Source organism: Oncorhynchus mykiss, chromosome 2 (assembly GCF_013265735.2).
Source record: "Oncorhynchus mykiss isolate Arlee chromosome 2, USDA_OmykA_1.1, whole genome shotgun sequence".
Lineage (NCBI taxonomy): Eukaryota > Metazoa > Chordata > Actinopteri > Salmoniformes > Salmonidae > Oncorhynchus > Oncorhynchus mykiss.
The window spans coordinates 69903489-69923837 of record NC_048566.1 but is presented as its reverse complement, the minus strand read 5'-3'; the positions used below and the strand labels follow the sequence as shown (position 1 = coordinate 69923837).

At 41.8% G+C, this 20349-nt stretch overlaps 1 protein-coding gene and 1 long non-coding RNA gene across 3 annotated transcripts; both read right to left on the bottom strand.

The window, feature by feature from the left end:
• Positions 1–259: 259 nt before the first annotated feature.
• On the bottom strand, positions 260–9615 carry LOC110494959 (microtubule-associated protein 11). 2 transcript variants are annotated; one of them, XM_036954591.1, is made up of 12 exons: positions 8480–9615; positions 7357–7452; positions 6958–7087; positions 6704–6790; positions 6385–6562; positions 6040–6187; positions 5491–5573; positions 5151–5302; positions 4800–4936; positions 4329–4407; positions 3460–3574; positions 260–3349 (listed from the first exon to the last, which is right to left on the bottom strand). In XM_036954591.1, the coding sequence occupies exons 1-12, from the start codon at positions 8996–8998 to the stop codon at positions 3193–3195; spliced, it is 1881 nt and encodes a 626-aa protein (XP_036810486.1). In that variant the 5' UTR covers positions 8999–9615; the 3' UTR covers positions 260–3192. The 2 variants fall into 2 exon arrangements, with proteins under 2 accessions (XP_036810486.1, XP_021425980.1); XM_021570305.2 differs by having other exon boundaries at positions 6385–6505; positions 8480–9606.
• Positions 9616–10431: 816 nt separating this feature from the next.
• LOC110533850 lies at positions 10432–11261 on the bottom strand. Its single transcript, XR_002475053.2, has 3 exons — positions 11143–11261; positions 10972–11045; positions 10432–10835 (listed from the first exon to the last, which is right to left on the bottom strand). It is a non-coding gene; the product is annotated as an uncharacterized LOC110533850 (long non-coding RNA).
• Between the last annotated feature and the right edge of the window lie 9088 nt (positions 11262–20349).

Here is a 20349-nt window from a genome sequence, read left to right as displayed (position 1 = left end):
CCAAATGTGGAGATCCTGTGGAATTGTGTTGTATGGCAAAACTACACATTTTAGAGTGGCCTTTTATTGTTCCCAGCACAAGGTGCACCTTTGTAATGACCATGCTGTTTAATCATCTTCTTGATGTGCCACACCTGTCAGGTGGATGGATATTATCTTGGCAAACGAGAAATGCTCACTAACAGGGATGTAAACCAATTTGTGCACACAATTTAAGAGAAATTAGCATTCTGTGGATTTTGGAAAATTTCTCAGATCTTTTATTTCAGCTCATGGAACATGGGACCAACACTTTACCTGTTGTGTTTATAATTTTGTTCAGTATATGACTGAATACCTTTTTAGCCCTCTCAGTTCCTTCAGGTTGCCCACAGTAATTCCAAACCAAACCAGAACTCTTGTCAGTTTGTTACCATGGTGATATACAGCTGCTCAGCCGTCAACTTCACTTAGGTAATCAATCCATCAACATGATTAACCAATAAACTGTATCAATCAATACAGTACTTATGGCCAAATCTTCACTTAGTTGAGACACATATGGGCTCTGGTGAAAAGTAGTGAGCTATGAAGGTAGTGAGCTTGTTCCCTCCAGGTAGATATTGACCTGTGGATGCCTAACTGCCCAGCCTCCATGACACTCCCCCCTCCCCAGTCCAAAGTCATGTTGACCGAAGATGAGATTCTCTCCATCTTCCCAGACATCAACTCCACCTGCAACCTCCTCATCACTCTGTTCCTACTGTCCCAGCCCACAGCAGACTACGTAAGACACACACAGTTTCTGATGACTAATGTTCCAGCCTGATGCCGACTATGTACAATCCACACATCTAGTCTCTTATCCACTAAAATCTTGTCTTTTACCTCCATCTCTTCTTCCATCTCCTAGGTGCCTCTGTGTCAGTATCGTGAGCCTGTGTTCAGCAGTGGCGCTCCCCGCAGGCTGGTGGAGAAGGTGCAGGCCGAGCTCAGGGCCATTTCTGATGAGATCACAGACAGGAACAAGAAGCTGGAGCTGCCCTACGACTACATGTCCCCCGACCGCATCGAGAACAGTGTGGCCATCTGAGCTGCTGTGATTACACACTCACGTAGACAGACACACACACTTCCAGACCGACAGACACACACTTCCAGCCACATGCACACACTAGCATAATGATTTTACTTTATCAACCACAATGTTTGTTCAGTTTATAATAATCATGATTACAAAAATATTTTTAAACACTGAAACGTAACTGCTTTGATGGTGTTGTCTTTTTACATAGTCATTAAGACTGCACTCTAGTTCTCATTACACTATTGACCTCGAAGCCAGTTTTTTAATTGTTACCCTTTAAATCAGGGACTGATTTACAACTGGGACACCAGGTGTGTGCAATTAGGTAGAACAGAAAACCAGCAGGCTCTGGACCTCGTAGAGTAAGAGTTCAGTACCCCTGCACTATTGTATAGCCTATACCACGTGTCAAACTCATTCCACGGAGGGCCGCGGGTTTTCACTTATACTTGATTGATGAATTAAGGTCACTAATTAGTAAGGAACTCCCCTCTGCTGGTTGTCTAGGGCTTAATTGAAAGGAAAAAAGAAAAACCAGTAGACACTAGGTGTGAGTTTGACACCCCTGGCCTATACACTACACCAGGGGTATTCAACTCTTACCTTATGGGTCCGGAGCCTGTTGTTTTGGTTCTACCTGATAATTAATTGCACACACCTGGTGTTGCAGGTCAAAATCAGTCTCTGATTAGAGGGGAACGATGAAAAAAGGCAGTGGAACTGGCTTCGAGGTCCAGAGTTGAGTTTGAAGGCACTACATACTCACCTCAGTTTAAAATGACACAGTGTAGTGCTGCTGATGGGATTTAATGTTCTTGATGAGATGCAGCGATACAGAGATCAGGTAGTTCTCTCCTCATGTAAACCAGGAATCAACAATAGCAGAAAAGAATACCAGCTGCATCTCAATAGTCTATAGTGGCCTCCTCTCCTATTATCCTGTCCTTTTCTCCTCCATCTTTGCTGCGCGAGAGGCGGACTAGGACTTAGCTTCCACCTTTCCAGTTTCTTAATGTCAGTGTACTTAGATGGAGGAAAAGAGATGAGTGCACACCCCCTAAGACTATTGAGATGCATCCCACAGAGTTTCAACAACAGGGAGCAGCATTGATTCACTGTAAAGCGACTTCAATTAAAGTGCCTGAGCATTTTAAACTGTCAATATTAACAAAAGTCTTTAAAAACAATCAAAACATGCTTTCACAAGCAGCAGCTTAAAAGTATGGCATTGCTGATATTACTATACTGACACTGAGCCAAGAAAGGGGGGGAGAGAGTAAGAGATCAGAATAATAAATAGAGCTGAACACTGTAAAAGGCATCATGGACAGTGAAGTTTGTACAGTGCAATAATGTTCTGTATATCTTGCATAACTGGCAGCATTTAGCAAAGTATAACATACAGTATTTGAGAACTGTACAGTAGTATTTCTCCTTAAAAGGGATAGTTCTATCTAAATAAGATATTAATCAAGGGAAAAGTCTAAACGGGATCCTTAGGACATCACAATTCTGACGTCACCCCATTGAAGTTTAAATTTAACAGTTAAGGCGAGAGTTAAGATTAGAGTTCGGTAAGGGTTATGTTTACGGTAAGGGTGGGGGTTATGGTTAGGGTAGGGACATCCCAAGGGTCCCAGATAGAACTGACCATAAAGAAAGGCTAAATGACAAATATTCTCATATTGTTTTTCATTCGACCAAAAGAGTCTGTTCTAATGTCATCAAACCAACCACTGTGACCTCACAGAAGGCGACATGGTTTCACATGGGTTCTCGTCACACTCCAACAGGTTTGTTGTTCTGACCATAGAAATAGAATAAACTACTTCTATAGTTCACACATCAGTAGCAGCATGAGTGTTAGAGATCAAATCAGTTACATTTAGATAATACTGTGGCTTCTGCCTCATCCTCAGTTTAGATCTTAGGCCCTCATCTTCACACTCATTTCTCTCTATCTGCATCTTTCGCTCATCTATCATTGTCAACATTCTTCTCCCTCCATTCATCTTATCTAGCTCTTATTCTCTCTCTACCCTATCCTCTCTCCCCCCCATCCTCCCTCACCCCACATCTTGTATCTTCCCTTCCCTCTTCACCTCTCATCTCCCTCCCTCCCTCTCCTAGCTGATGTGGTCCAGCACCAGGACTTTGCACTCCCTCTTAGCGATCTTGTCCAATGACAGCACAGCTTTCTCCTGGGGGGGCAGGTAGAGGGGCCGACCTACAGGAGAGCCCACCGGGGGGGTGATGGCTCGCCTTTCCATCGCACTGCCAGTCCTGAAACACAGACACACCAGTATGAGCTTAAAGATGCATGCGATACAATAAATCAGTGTACAGAGGACACATAATGACTGTGTGTGTGTGTGTGTATCCTCCCTGCTAACCTCATGATGTGAGAGCGTGACGGTTGTTGATGAGAGAAACTCTGTGATCGTCCCAGACTGGCCTGGTGTCTATCCAGTAGGTCTCTTACAGCAGGGCTGGATGGACTGTTCTTACCTAGAAACACAGATACAGTTGTTCTTTGTTTTCCTTCAGTTCATGTTAAAAAAGGATTTGTCATTTACTAATAATAGTAAAAAATGTGCTTAATTTGAAAAACGCTTTCATTAAAGTTATCTCGGAGCTCTACTGAGGAAAAAAATTAAACATACAATAAAAACCACAGTGTCTTTGGAAAGAATTCAGACCCCTTTTTTCCAAATGTTATTAGGTTACAGCCTTATTCTAAAAATTGATTAAAATTGTTTTTTCCCCCCTCATCAATCTACACACAATACCCCATTATGACAAAGCAAAAACAGGTTTTTCGTCATTTTTTCTCAATATTTTTTTTTTAAATAGAAACATCACATTTACATAAGTATTTGCAAACATTTCCCAAAAAATTCTCACTTTGTCATTATAGGGTATTGTGTGTAGATTGCTGAGATTTTTTTTATTTAATCATTTTAGAATAAGGCTGTAACAAAATTTGGAAAAAGTCAAGGGGTCGGAATATTTTCCGAAGGCACTGTACATTTAGAATCATGCAGGTACAATAGCAATAGTAGTCTAGCAACATGCATGGCAACATAACAAGCAAAAATAGAACAGAAAAATCTAGTTTTCACAATTTCTGATGAACATTATCAATATGCATATTCAAAGGGGTCTCCAAAAATGACGCATTAATGTATCATAGCCTATTGTCCTTCATATAGATTGTCCTTCATGCCATTCTATAGACTCTGTAGATTCTCTAGGTTCTTACGGGAGAGAGGGCGGGCGTCGGGGGGTGGGTTGGAGACAGATGCTGTGAACTGCAGCTTCAGCTTCATATGTTGACTCAGCTATAGAGAGAGAAAGAGAGAGAGGAGAAAGGATAACATAATAATAATGATTATTACTACACTGAACAAAATTTCTAAAAACACAACATGTAAAGTGTTGATCCCATGTTTCATGAGCTGAAATAAAAGATCAGAGAAATGTTCCATATGCACAAAAAGCTTATTTTGTGCACAAATTTGTTTACATACCTGTTAGTTAGAATTTTGAAAATAAGCTTTTTGTGCATAGGTCAAATTTTGGGGATCTTTAATTTCAGCTCATAACACATGAGGCCAACACTTAACATGTTGACTTCACATATTTGTTCAGTATACAATGTTTTTTATCATCAGACACACCCGAATAGGCGAATACACACACACAGTGTATCCCCATCCCGTGTGTATTGTACCTCGTAGAGTCCTGCCTTGAGTATCTGGAAGGCGACAGTGAAGGAGAGAGTGCAGCCTTTCCGACAGTGGCCCAGGTTACTGAGGGGGGAGTGACACACTACAGCCCCCAACGCTGCATCCTCACTCTGCCCACGACCTGGAAGGGGAGGTGAAGGAGGAGAAAGGGGGTAGAAAGGAGAGAAGAAACTGAGAAAATGGAAAGGTGCTTGAAAACTGTTCTTCACAGAAATAAGACACCCGTCACCATTGGCAAAAACAACTTAATAAACTAATTGGTCACAATGATTGTACATTTGTCAAGGAATCTTCCTTTCTCGGCTGTCCAGAGCCTCCACACACACACTCCTCACCCTCGGGTGTCCAGACCAGACGTACAGCCAGGAAGTCTTGCAGGTTGTTCAGCAGAGTGTATCTGACCCTAAAGTGGTCCTTGGTCTGCACAGTGCTGGGGCTACTGGCAGTCATCACAAACCTGGGACGGTCCAACCGGATACTGGGCAGTCTGGAGGGAAAGTGGGATGGATGGAGGAGAGAAAAGGGAAGGGTAGGAGAGGAGAGTTAATAAACTAATCTAAGAAAACTGAAGTTTCTGGGTGGATGGTAGCAACATCATAAACAGTTGTAGGCCAGACAGAGATGAGTAGTGAAGTGACATTGTGCACATGCAACAAACATGCAATTCAGTGGCACCTGTAGTGTGTGTAGATGCAGTTGGTGAAGGGCATCTTGGGAGTTGACCACTGAAGCACTGCTACTAGAGGAACTTCAAGACCCTGAATAAACACATAGTGACACATCACACTCTGAAGTGACAAAAGTTACTTTTTGGGGAACCAACCAAATTCAGATAGAAATGTGAGTTATAGTTCTGTAATTCTCATTGAAAGCAATTATAAGAAGTGGTCAATCTGTTCTATGTGCGCTATTTCTTAAGTTTCATTTTTTTGCGTATTTTACTTTAGATTTTGTACACCAGATTCAGACAGCTGAAAATACAATATATTTGGTTATGGAAAAGATATTTCACAGCGGTTTAGATGGTACAATGATTCTCTACACTATACTTGCTTTGTCACATAAACTCAAATTAGGCAAACTATTTGAATTTCAGCAACCAGAAATGTCTTTCTGCATAGTGTTTTTAACTTAACTCAGGAAAAAAAACATATTCATATACACACCACAGCCGGGTGGTGGCACCTTAATTGCGGAAGACGGGCTTCTCACTCACTCACACACCTCTTTGGAGTCATCCTGGGGCATGTCGCTGAGCTGCAGCTGGAACAGGAAGTCGTATTCCTCCAGGGCGCTGAGCATGCTGGGTAGTCGACAGGCTACACTCTCCATCCTGCAGAACGACTCCATGGCAACCTCTCCTGACTGGTGGCTGGAAGGATAGACAAAATATAACAACACGGATGTGAGGAAGACAATAATTTAATGTACCAGTAAATACACTATGTGTGGACACCAACTTACAATGTAGGGTACTAACATTGTCCAGTCAACACAATGCACAAATAACACAGTTACACGTATACACAGACCCCCGCCCCCCTTTCCCTCTCACACACACAGTCGTACCACACGTTGTCGACAAGCATCACAGATCCATCTGGCATCATGGGCAGGTAGGAGGCATTGAAGTTTGGCAGAATCCTGATGTCCCTCACAGTCACCTCCTCCTGAGAACACTCATTTAATACTGGAAAGTGGGGAGAGAAGAGAGGCGGAAAGAAAGGGTTGAAATGGGAATAGGAGACTGAGAGAAGAGAAATAAGGGCAGGAGGCAGTAGTTTAAGTAACATCAATCTGATCCATCTATCTAATCCAATTATTGTGTCAGTGGAACTAGTATTGACTCTCAAATGAGTTGTCAGTACTGGCCATCTGGCCCTCATACCTTTGAGCACAGTGAGATGCTTCCCAGAGACAGTCATCTGCTTACAGCGAACAGTAGGGGGTGGTAGCACTGTCAGAGTGGTGCTCACTGAGGAGAGAGGAGAGAGGGGGTGCTTAGTTAAATCTGATATGCTTTATTAAGTCAATAAACGTAGATAACGGATTCATATCCATATCTGATATGGTCAAAGAGATGGTAGGATGGCTTTGTCAGTGATGCAGTGTTGACAAGTGTGTGTGTGTGTTTTTCTGTACCCTGTGCTTTGAAGGTGTTAAGGTCTTGTCTGAAGGTGTGTGTGGGGATTCGCTGCTGTAGGATGCTAAGGTAGCCATGTTCCTGAACCTCCGCTTTCTCTGCCTCTCTCTTCCACACTGTCACCATCACCTGGACACACACACACACACAAACAATATGCAGATAATGAGCCCCTTAAAAGCTGACATTGTTCACTTTTCACACTTGATCTAAAACCAAGCCTTCCAAGGGTACTACTGTATGAATGCAATTTCTTTACGCAAAATGTAAAGCTTTAATGGAACACTGAGGCTGCATCCCAAAAGGAATATTCCCTATATAGTGCAATAAAAAGTAGTGCACTACATAGGGAAAAGGGTGCCATTTGGGACACACCCTGAATTAGTCTGACCTCTCACCTTGACTTTGAGGGTGTCGACGGGAAGTTTGTCTAATGACACGGTCAGGGGGAAGATGACTTCATCAGTCAACACAACAGGCTCGTCCAATGGAGACTAGAGGAGAAAGAAGGGGGAGTGAGGGGGAGAGGGACAGACAGACAGACAGCAGAGTGAGAGGTAGGGAGGAAGTAAGAGGGGAAAGGGAAGACAAAAAAGGAGCAGAAGAAAGAAAAAAAGGAGAGATGGAAGAAGACAAGAGGCAGAGAAAGAGACAGAGGGTGAACATTACCCATGCTCTATTTACTGCAGTCACAGAGAGAGGTCATTGTTACACAAAATGCCTCTCCATCTTCAGTCAGTCATTAAGAGACAACACAGGGAGTCCCTATTGTTCTCCTCACACACACACACACACACACACACACACACACTATTGTCACGGGGTCAACAAAAGACAGCGGCAGACACAAATACTGTAGATGTTTTCTGATCTCTATGCCTATGAGACAACAGTACAGTAGTGGATTTAGTTAGTGTGATCTGTGATGTTGCTGCTGATACTTTACTAGCTAGCTACAACTCTATGATACTCATTCAAACGAAGGGACTTTACCTAGCCCATATAAATCACACATCTCCACAGGCCAGTAGGAAAGACTCTGGACTGACCAAACAACCAACCAACCAACCCCTTATGATGTCATGTCAGTTTCTATCATAGAAGTAGGAATCAGAAATAATTTCTATACTGACACTAATATGAGGCTTATAAGAAAGTTCCCAGTATGTCAGCCAATATACAGTGCGGGTGCTGCTGGGTGTTGATGTTATGATGCAGATTACAGAATAGAGATGAGAGGCCATCCGTTAAAAACAAAAAACCTTGTCAGTTTGCATTCTGAGGTGACTTGTGAGAGCAGGTCAGAGTAAATATAGCTAAGGTAAGGGGTTAGTGCAGAACAGACCGATAGGGGCAGATACAGAGATGAATTCCCTTAGAAGGGCATATAGAAAGAAATACATAATTAGATTCCTATCAAAAATGTTCATACCAGAATCTAGGACACCAAAGTTACACAACAAACACACACAATACCAAATAACCCATAACGATCCCCATTACCCATAATGATCACCATACCTGCAACGGCGCCCTGCGGAACTCCCGAACCCCACTCCCCGTGCTGTTGTGGATGAGAAGCGGCCTGCAGTCCCTGAAGCCCCGGCATCTCGCATCCACCCTGCCTGTCAAAGCCGGAGCCCCGTACTCATCCTCGGCCTCCTCCGTGCCCTCGTCCCCGCTGCTCTGGTAATCGTGGTGGAGATGATGCGACCGGTGCCTGCTCTCTCCGGGGCTGACGCTGGCCACGGCGCACAAAGAACCGGCCAGCTCCCTCCATGCCCGGACACTTGGGGTCTCCGAGCCGAACCCAGCAACACCTTCCCCGCCTCCCACTATCCCAATCTCCGGCCCTGTCGGTGTCTCTCCGCTGGACGCGTCCCTGCACCGAAGCACCAGGAGGAAGCGGACCGTCTCGCCGAGGTAGAGGTGACTGCGCCGGGGTAAGGTTCTGTAACGGGCAGGGTCCGAAAGGTCGGAGATTGGCACCGCGGGGAAATACATGAAATACTCGCACTGAGACTCCATCATCCGAACCATCGCAGCAAACAAGCACCTGCCTGTCAAATATAGGCTATAGAGATGGTATATTTTACAAACGCTCCTGATGTAGCCTACACAAACAGATCATCAAGCAATGCACTGATATCAAACCGAATAAGATCCAGCATCCTATCTATTTGGTGATCAAAAGGTTAACACCATTCTTGATTTAAAGACAGTAGCCTAGTCATTTCATAGGTCCTGCATCATCATCGCTCCTCTACATACATGTAGCTGCTACTGCAGATGGGCTAGCAGCCTCCGAAGCGATGTTCAAAAGCGCAAGTAGCCACGGGCAAAAGTAAATCAGCATAGAGGATGCTGCAACAATAACAAATGGGTTTTCAGAATCATTTATCAACAATGACGTGCCCTGCCCTGTGTGTGTAAGTGTGGTTGACCCTGGAATGGATTCAAATCACTTTGCCATGGAAATCACATCACAACATAATATAGCCTATTTCTAACCACGTTGAAATAAGTTTGTATATCACATTTTAGCCACACAAACATAGGTTATCACTAGTTAACACAGCCACAAAAATCATAATTATGGCTAAACCCCGCCCATTTCTACAATTGATTGTAAACCTAACCTTAACCACACTGCTCACCTTATGCCTAACCTCAACCTTAAATTAATACCAAAAAGCTAATTTGTGTAGCTTCGTGGCTGTGTTATTTGGTGGGAACCAACATATGGTTTAAGCTAGCAGATTGTAACCGAGGTAAAGACAGTTTCAGATTGGATATTCGCCTGTAGTTTTCCTTACGTCCACCAACAGCAGTTAGGGACCGTCAACATAGTGACAAATCAAAATTTTCAAATTTCAATAGCTATTTAACCACTACTCCTAAAACTTTCAAAACTGGTTCTAGCTAACCCGATGGCATAGACACACATTGCACACATTTATTTTTTGTCAATTTACACCTTGCACTATTTTAAATCATTTATTTACATTTTTTATTTCAATAGCTTATTGGTCATATGACCTACTGGACTCAAACAATGTTCAGAATGTCCACTGACTACCCTTCTATATTGCACACCCTTTAGTTTGTCCATTTTCATCTCACAAGATTTTACATGAATTTTTCCAAATGTAAAATTCCAAAAGCTCCTTGGTCATGTGACCTACTGACTTCAAACATGGTGCAGAATGTACCCTTCTATATCGCACACTCTTGCTTGTGTACTGTAAAATCACTTTGGTCATGTCAATTACACACTTAAGAAGCGTGCAGTGGATATACACTCATATTGCACAACCTCTAGTTATGTCTCTTCTATATTGTTGTACATTAACATTATTTTGACAATTAGGGGGTTCAGTCCAGTGTTGTGTTTACCCTTTTCTTTAATATTTATCCATAATAATGACTTATTTTCCCAGGTTTTTATTTTTCTACAGTATTTAACAGTGGTGCACAATAGGAGAGAGACAGATAATATCTCCTTTCGTCGTTAATAACAACCATAAAGGAAAAGGGCAAAGTACGAGAGTCATGCTATTAATTATCCAAAGCAGGGATGGAGAGTGAGCTGGTGAGGTAGGCTGCAGTGGGTTTGCTGGTCAATACATATACTGAACATGTAACCACAGTAATGGTGGCCAGTAAATCAATTAAGAAAAATGTAATATTGACAAATTAAACAGAAATTGTACACCTTTAATCTTTTCCAACATGTCAACAGACACTTAACTTCAAATAAGTATGAAACATTTCACAGTGTTAACTTCCTCTTTATCCCTGGTTGATGTACATTTCAGAGCCTCTTCATTCCTAGTTACAGCACATGGAACCACCGTTGGCATGCAAAACATTCAATCTAAAACAAACAAAGCGTAACACGTTATAAGTCATATCAAATATCAATGTAGTATGACGAATGACGAATTAGCCATCGATTGTGTTATATCATAAATTGTCAAAAGATGATAAACATGTTAAATTAAGTTACTAACCCAGTCAGTCTTTGGGCCACATCCAGGTTCTTTATCAGTGGCACACCTGAAGCAGTTGTTGGCTTTGTTGAATTCTGAAATCATAGGCATGATCTGAACATATGGCTGTCCGACACAACTACATAAAAATAAATAATTGACATTTGCTTTGAATTTAATGTAATTTCATACCAGACATTTTTAGCATATCCTCAGCCATTTCTTTTCGCAGTTGCTCCATGTGTTTTTGAGGTTCCATATCAATTTGGGAGGGGATGTTGGGGAAGTTCTGTGCAACTTCTTGGCCATCTACACCAAAGAATAAAATATAATTTTTGACCTAATTTTCACATAACAGCATAACAACAACAACAACATAACATTCATTATTGAAAATATAACTATAAAACCTGCATTACAAAGACCCCGCAGCTGAAGGTGTCCTGCTGCATGGTGGGAGTTATTTCCCCTCCTTTCCACTTTATGTCCACGGAGTCGTCTTTTCCATGGCAGGATCTTCTCATTTTGAACTATTCTCTTTTTTATGTAAACATAATGGAATTCTGATTAGTTATAGGCAAATGAATACACAAGCCAAATGTGTATGCTGTTTTCCTTATCACTATAATCTAGTAGTAATTTAGTAGTAGAGGTAATTTCCTTAATGCCCCATTCTACACACACAGCCTAAATTATAGTCACTGAACCATTTACGGGACAATGATAAAAGTAGCATATAGGATCCAACCCTATCACAGAGTGAATGAATGTAGAGCGTTTATAGACTTTAAGAAAAACATATTAAGTGACAGGTTCATCAGTACGTGCTTAAAGAAAGTCATATCACAAAGATCACAGATGACAGTGCCAACCAAATCTATGACAATAGAGAATGAATAATATGAATAATATCAAAATAATATCTGAAAATGTCAGTTGTTGAACATAATACTTCTATTTGCAATAGCAATTTATGATATATGCAGTTGAGGAATATTCCATGTACCAACACTACATGTAGGAAGGACATAAGACTTTCCCACATACAGTATTTTTAACATTTCTTACATTTTTTATTTCACCTTTATTCAACCAGGTAAGCCAGTTGAAAACAAGTTCTCATTTACAACTGCGACCTGGCCAAGATAAAGCAAAGCAGTGTGGCACAAACAATAACACAGAGTTACACATGGAATAAACAAACGTACAGTCAATAACACAATAGAAAAGTCTATATACAGTGTGTGCAAATGAAGTAAGATTAGGGAGGTAAGCCAATAAACAGGCCGTAGTGGCGAAATAATTACAATTTCACAAATAAACACTGGATTGATAGATGTGCAGAAGATGAATGTGCAAGTAGAGATACTGGGGTGCAAAGGAGCAAAACAAATAAAACATATAAATAAAATAAATAACAATATGGGGATGAGGTAGTTGGATGGACTATTTACAGATGGGCTATGTACAGGTGGAATGATCTGTAAGCTGCTCTGATAGCTGATGCTTAAAGACAGTGAGGGAGATATGAGTCTCCAGCTTCAATGATTTTTGCAATTCGTTCCAGTCATTGGCAGCAGAGAACTGGAAGGAAAGGCGGCCAAAAGAGGAATTGGTTTTGGGGGTGACCAGTGAAATATACCTGCTGGAGCGAGTGCTACGGGTGGGTGCTGCTATGGTGACCAGTGAGCTGAGATAATGCGGGTCTTTACTTAGCAAAGACTTATAGATGACCTGGAGCCAGTGGGTTTGGCAATGAATATGAAGCGAGGGCCAGCCAACGAGAGCATACAGGTCTCAGTGGTGGGTAATATATGGGGCTTTGGTGTCAAAATGGATGGCACTGTGATGTCAAAATCATAAATTTGGTGTCAAAATGGATGGCATAGTGTTGTAGGCTATTTTGTAAATGACAATCCCGAAGTCAAGGATCGGTAGGATAGTCAGTTTTACGAGGGTATGTTTGGCAGCATTAGTGAAGGATGCTTTGTTGCGATATAGGAAGCCGATTATAGATTTAATTTTGGATTGGAGATGCTTAATATGAGTCTGGAAGGAGAGTTTACAGTCTAACCAGACACCTAGGTATTTGAGGTTGTCCACATATTCAAAGTCAGAACCTTCCAGAGTAGTGATGCTAGGCGTGCGGGCAGGTGCGGGCAGCTATCAGTTGAAGAGCATGCATTTAGTTTTACTTGCAGTTGGAGGCCACAGAAGGAGAGTTGTATGGTTAGTTAACACAGTGTCCAAAGAAGGGCCAGAAGTATACAGAATGGTGTTGTCTGCGTAGAAGTGGATCAGAGAACCATCAGCCGCAAGAGCGACATCATTGATCTATGCAGAGAAAAGAGTCGACCCGAGAATTTAACCCTGTGGCACCCCCATAGAGACTGCCAGAGGTCCGGACAACAGGCCCTCCGATTTGACACACTGAACTCTATCTGAGAAGTAGTTGGTGAACCAGGAGAGGCAGTCTTTTGAGAATCCAAGGGTGTTGAGTCTGCCGATAAGTTCCTAATTTCCCTGAAAAGTTGCATATCGCGGGGGCTATTCGGTGCTAATGCCGTACACCACAGGATGTTTTTGTGCTGGTCAAGGGCAGTCAGGTCTGGAGTGAACCAAGGGCTATATCTGTTCCTGGTTCAAACATTTTTGAACGGGGCATGCTTATTTAAGATGGTGAGGAAAGCACTTCTGTGCTCAACCTTGTGGGTCCACATTCACGTCTGTGAATGTTTTGTTTTGTTGGTTGATTGAAAAACAAGAAAACTTAATAAAACTTTAAATTGAAAAAAAAAGTAGAAGCTCAAACTGTTTGAGCACAGACCTGGATAGCATGACAGAGCTCTGCAGTAGATTGCAACTCCACCCCCTTTGGCAGTTCTGTCTTGGCGGAAAATGTATACACATACAGTACATAGAGGCATTTTTCAGCTATGACTTTACCACTCAGAATCCAGAATGGATATGACAATGTGGCCAGCACAGGACGTAATACACCCTTACAACAATCTACTTTTTGATCTCCTTGACTTCTTATCTGGTAAACTGCTACTGTGTGTACAGAAAAGAGCCCCAATTAGGGGTTAGTGTAGTCCAGTAAAAAACGGCTGGTTTAGATTAAAAACTATTGACCTGTGTCCCCGTTCATATGGGCATGAGAGACTCGTCACTGATAGAATTGAGTTGGCACTTTATTGGCCAAAACACCTACAGACCCACAAGGTTGAGGTTACTCATGGACAGTAATTAGTCATTTATTTATTTTTTGCATTGATGCATTGCGTCTTCTAACTGTCCAAGAATAGGATCCAAAGTGTTAGGAAATATTTGTTCCCACAAATACAAAGGGGGATGTCTATCCTCATACCTCTGACACTTTAGTCAGACTGCCAGATTTTGCACCACAGAGCCAATCAGGAGAGAATACAAACGGTGCCAATTGAAAGTCAATGTGTGTGTCTGTGCCTTTTGGATTACTCTCTCTTTACAGAGAACCCCTGTGGTTCAAGTCAAGCATTACCCTTCCCCTTTCAGTCTGCTCTGCGCATGTCTGAAAGTGACAGAGTCAAGAGTTTTTCACAGTATGTCATGAAAAATAATTACACTTATGAATGTATGTAAAATGCTAGTATGTATTAGATCCAGTACAATGGAATAACTAAGACCTGAATTTGATTGCAGCGTGTTTCAGATTCCTCCTTCTCCTTCTGTCCAGCAGGGTCAACCAAAAACACTTGGCCTGATGGTTCATGCAGATACTGGGGAAGCAATATAGAAATGTATTGATCCCTTAAATTATTTTACTATTAAATTACCCATATCACAACCCTCATACACCATCACAAAGATTTACCTAAATCAATTTTGGAAAAAGGATTTTACTCACAAAAGACGTAGGAATTTATTTCCCCAGTTAGAAATAGTAGGCCATGCATCAAATAATTATTTTCATCAGAAAAACCAACCCTCAAATGCAGGTGAGTAAGACATTTAAACGTGTTAACCCTCGCAAGGCTGCAGGCCCAGACGGCATCCCCAGCCGCGCCCTCAGAGCATGCGCAGACCAGCTGGCCGGTGTGTTTACGGACATATTCAATCAATCCCTATACCAGTCTGCTGTTCCCACATGCTTCAAGAGGGCCACCATTGTTCCTGTTCCCAAGAAAGCAAAGGTAACTGAGCTAAACGACTACCGCCCCGTAGCACTCACATCCGTCATCATGAAGTGCTTTGAGAGACTAGTCAAGGACCATATCACCTCCACCCTACCTGACACCCTAGACCCACTCCAATTTGCTTACCGCCCAAATAGGTCCACAGACGATGCAATCTCAACCACACTGCACACTGCCCTAACCCATCTGGACAAGAGGAATACCTATGTGAGAATGCTGTTCATCGACTACAGCTCGGCATTCAACACCATAGTACCCTCCAAGCTCGTCATCAAGCTCGAGACCCTGGGTCTCGACCCCGCCCTGTGCAACTGGGTACTGGACTTCCTGACGGGCCGCCCCCAGGTGGTGAGGGTAGGCAACAACATCTCCTCCCCGCTGATCCTCAACACTGGGGCCCCACAAGGGTGCGTTCTGAGCCCTCTCCTGTACTCCCTGTTCACCCACGACTGCGTGGCCACGCACGCCTCCAACTCAATCATCAAGTTTGCGGACGACACAACAGTGGTAGGCTTGATTACCAACAACGACGAGACGGCCTACAGGGAGGAGGTGAGGGCCCTCGGAGTGTGGTGTCAGGAAAATAACCTCACACTCAACGTCAACAAAACTAAGGAGATGATTGTGGACTTCAGGAAACAGCAGAGGGAACACCCCCCTATCCACATCGATGGAACAGTAGTGGAGAGGGTAGCAAGTTTTAAGTTCCTCGGCATACACATCACAGACAAACTGAATTGGTCCACTCACACAGACAGCATTGTGAAGAAGGCGCAGCAGCGCCTCTTCAACCTCAGGAGGCTGAAGAAATTTGGCTTGTCACCAAAAGCACTCACAAACTTCTACAGATGCACAATCGAGAGCATCCTGGCGGGCTGTATCACCGCCTGGTATGGCAACTGCACCGCCCTCAACCGTAAGGCTCTCCAGAGGGTAGTGAGGTCTGCACAACGCATCACCGGGGGCAAACTACCTGCCCTCCAGGACACCTACACCACCCGATGTCACAGGAAGGCCATAAAGATCATCAAGGACATCAACCACCCGAGCCACTGCCTGTTCACCCCGCTATCATCCAGAAGGCGAGGTCAGTACAGGTACATCAAAGCTGGGACCGAGAGACTGAAAAACAGCTTCTATCTCAAGGCCATCAGACTGTTAAACAGCCACCACTAACACTGAGTGGCTGTCGCCAACACACTGACACTGACTCAACTCCAGCCACTTTAATAATGGGAATTGATGGGAAATGATGTAAATATATCACTAGCCACTTTAAACAATGCTACCTTATATAATGTTACTTACCCTACATTTTTCATCTCATATGCATACGTATATACTGTACTCTATATCATCGACTGTATCCTTATGTAATACATGTATCACTAGCCACTTTAAACTATGCCACTTTGTTTACATACTCATCTCATTTGTACATACTGTACTCGATACCATCTACTGTATCTTGCCTATGCTGCTCTGTACCATCACTCATTCATATATCCTTATGTACATATTCTTTATCCCCTTACACTGTGTACAAGACAGTAGTTTTGGAATTGTTAGTTAGATTACTTGTTATTACTGCATTGTCGGAACTAGAAGCACAAGCATTTCGCTACACTCGCATTAACATCTGCTAACCATGTGTATGTGACAAATAAAATTTGATTTGATTTGATTTGACTATTGCAATTTGTAGGTTGTCTGCAGGTGGCTTGTTGTGAATGCACTCAAATATCAAGTCATTATCAGGTTATGTAAACTGCATTCTAATACTCAACATAGAAGGATTTGTCTTAATGTACAGTATATGAAAGTGATGCTATGAAAAGGATTCTTTCACCTTATCAAGCTCACTCTGACTGACAAATCACTGCTTATTACTATGATTAAAAAGAGCACACGAAACATTGTTTTTCATGAGGCCTACCTGTGCGCCTTCCTTTAAGCATCTCTGTTCGAACACCTCTCCTGTCCTTGATCCATATCATATACAGCCATTTGCGGATTTTTTCAGTGTCCATGTGAAAGACGGTTATTGCGAGGCTGCAACATTTGTTATCTTCAAAAAAATTTTTTAACACCCATGTGAAATGAAGGACTGCAAAGCTTACAGATTGAAGTCTAATAGCATGATATGAAAGTAGACAAACATCAGAGTGTGAGATATGAAGGTATAGTCAGTGGACATTCTGAACCTTGTTTGAGGTCAGTAGGTCACATGACCAAAGAGCTATTGAAATTCTAAATTTAAAAAAATTCATGTAAAATCATGTGAGATGAAAATGGACAAACTAAAGGGTGTGCAATATAGAAGGGTAGTCAGTGGACATTCTGGACATTGTTTGCGTCTAGTAGGTCAAATGACCAATGAGCTATTGAAATTTGAATGTAAAAAAAAGTGTGTATAGGTAGATAACAGGAAATCCGATAGGTTAAAGTACAGGCAGGGAATGGGCAACAACAATCATACATGGGAGGAGTAAATCACAGGAACCAAGTCACTCTGAAAACCATGTGTCACAAAACAAACAATACCTCCCAGTGATGGGGTGCAAAGAACTGAACTAAACAGTGTGTGATAATGACATACAGGTGGTTGAACAGGTGATTAGAATTCACGTGATTGGGATCTGGAGGTTGAGCTGCGTTGAGGGGGATCTACATGTTTGAGAGTGTGAGCTGGAAAGTGAGCTGCGTTCAAGGGATCAGACGTTAAGGTACCTGCTGTATTTTGCCTCGTTATTGTTATTTTATTTTGTTACTTTGTTTTATTTTTTACTTAATTTTATTTAGTAAATATTTTTGTTGCACAATTTATTGAACAGCATTGTTGGTTAAGGGTTTGTAAGTATCTTATTCGCATAAGTATTCACACCCCTGAGTCAATATATGTTAGAATCACATTTGGCAGCGATAACAGCTGTGAGTCCTTCTGGGTAAGTCACCAAGAGCTTTGCACACCAGGATTGTACAATATCTGCACATTTAGTATTTTTTAAATTCTTCAAGCTCTTCAAACTCGGCCACTAAGGAACATTCACTCTCTTCTTGGTAAGCGACATCAGTCTACATTTGGCCTTGTGTTTTGGGTAATGGTCCTGCTGAAAGGTGAATTCATCTCTGTGTTTTGTTGAAAGCAGACTGAACCAGGTTTTCCTCTGGGATTTTGCCTGTGCTTAGTTTTTTTTTATCCTGAACAACTCCCCAGTCCTTAATGATTACAAGCATACCCATAACATGATGCAGCTACCACTAAGCTTGACTATATGGAGAGTGGTACTCAGTAATGTGATGTATTGGATTTGCACCAAACATAACACTTTGTGTTCAGGACAAAAAGTTACTTGTTTCAAACATGCATGTTTTGTAATATTTTTATTCTGTACAGACGTCCTTCTTTTCACACTTAGGTTAATATTGTGGAGTAACTACAATGTTGTTGATCCATCCTCAGTTGTCTATCACAGCCATTTAACTCTGCAACTGTTTAAAGTCACCATTGGCTTCATAGTGGAATTCTTGAGTGGTTTCCTTCCTCTCCGGTAACTGAGTTAAGACAGATGTGTGTATCTTTGTATTGACTGGGTGTATTGATACACCATCCAAAGTCTAATTAATAACTTCACAATGCTCAAAGGGATAATCAATGTCTGTTTTTTTACAACCACAATTTAAAATCTGAACTTCATCCGCAATGTTATATTCCACTGTGTTGCTACTTGAGCGTTACCTCTCTGTCCATTCTAGCAGCAGGCTACATGGAGAATGGAACAGCTGGATAGGGGAACAGCTCGAGCTGCACAAAATGGAATATAATGATCTGAATTACATAATTTCATGTGTATTACATCTAAAGACCAGCATCGCTATACTGAGCATTTCAGTTTTTAAAGGATGTATTTAGGTGTTTTGGGAGCATTTGTTCATGTTTTTTCAGAGCCAACAAGGATGAGGAAGTGAATCGCTGGTTACATAGAGAAAATAATAAAGATTGTAAAAAAAAAGCTCACTTCTCCTTAAGACAAGTAAAGTCCCTTTCGACTCTTTTCTACTTTCAGTTATGATCCAATTAATAGTCTGGTTAAATCTGTCTTGACTAACCACAAACCATATGAACATGTTCAACAATATCCCTAATGGTGAGAACAACTCCTCATACTTTTTTGCTATATCTGGTTTAAAGGGTAGGTAGCATAAATGTCATGTATGGATTTGCATTAGTATACACATCAAAAGCCTCAAAGTAAAGTTACACCTCGCTTGTATTTTTTTCCGAGTTATTACATAAATCCGATCAGAATTCCGAAGAAAGTCATGTTGGAAAATGTTTTTTCCAGAGATTCATGTACTATGGAGGCCCCGGCAAGCCAGCCTATTCCCAATAATGTAAACTTGAACAGAAATAACTTCAAATGTATAACTTAAAGTTGTTTGCACTCGCATCTACTGGTTTCAATAAAAATGTCAGGCAACTTACAAGCAAACACTTTATGAATGTAATGTTCCATATCAACTTGCAAGGTTGCTAACCCTATTAACCTGCTAACGATAGCCCTATTAGCCTGCTAATGTTAGCCCTACCAGCCTCCTAATGTTACATTAGCTCTACACGAGTCAGCAAGTTGCTATCAACACCTAGCTTACAGATACATTAAAGTAAACCAAGTTTTGGGAATGCATAACCAGTTATCAAATAATGTTAGCTATATGCAGTTATGTTAGCCAGTCAGCTAACGTTTTCTATTTAGCTAACTAGCTATTAGCCTACTCAGCAAGCTAGAGCCCAACCACTGTAGACACAACTAAAACATAACCACAGATCAAAGCATCGAGAGAGCAGAGACTTACAGATTGATGTCTAGGGCACATCCCATGGTAAAACTTAAAGCTTAGTTCGCTACCAAAGCCAGGGGGAGACAGGCACTTCACCAGCCGATGGAGAGTCAGGATAATCCAAAATAGATAGATTCAAGATGCCCGTCAGCTAGCGCACTTGCATTACTGTAAGTCAAGGTGGAAGAAGTTACAAAACTCCCGTAGCCTACTTCGCAGAGAACATACCGAAAAGTTGTAAAAAAACAAAACTGAGAACAGACGAGGTCCTACATAATCAGAGCAAGTAGGTATGATTTTCTCTTTAGTTTTGAGCCCACAGTAAGAAGGCAGCAGAGCCTGTCATGCTAAGCGGTTCCAACTAGATAACACAGCTACA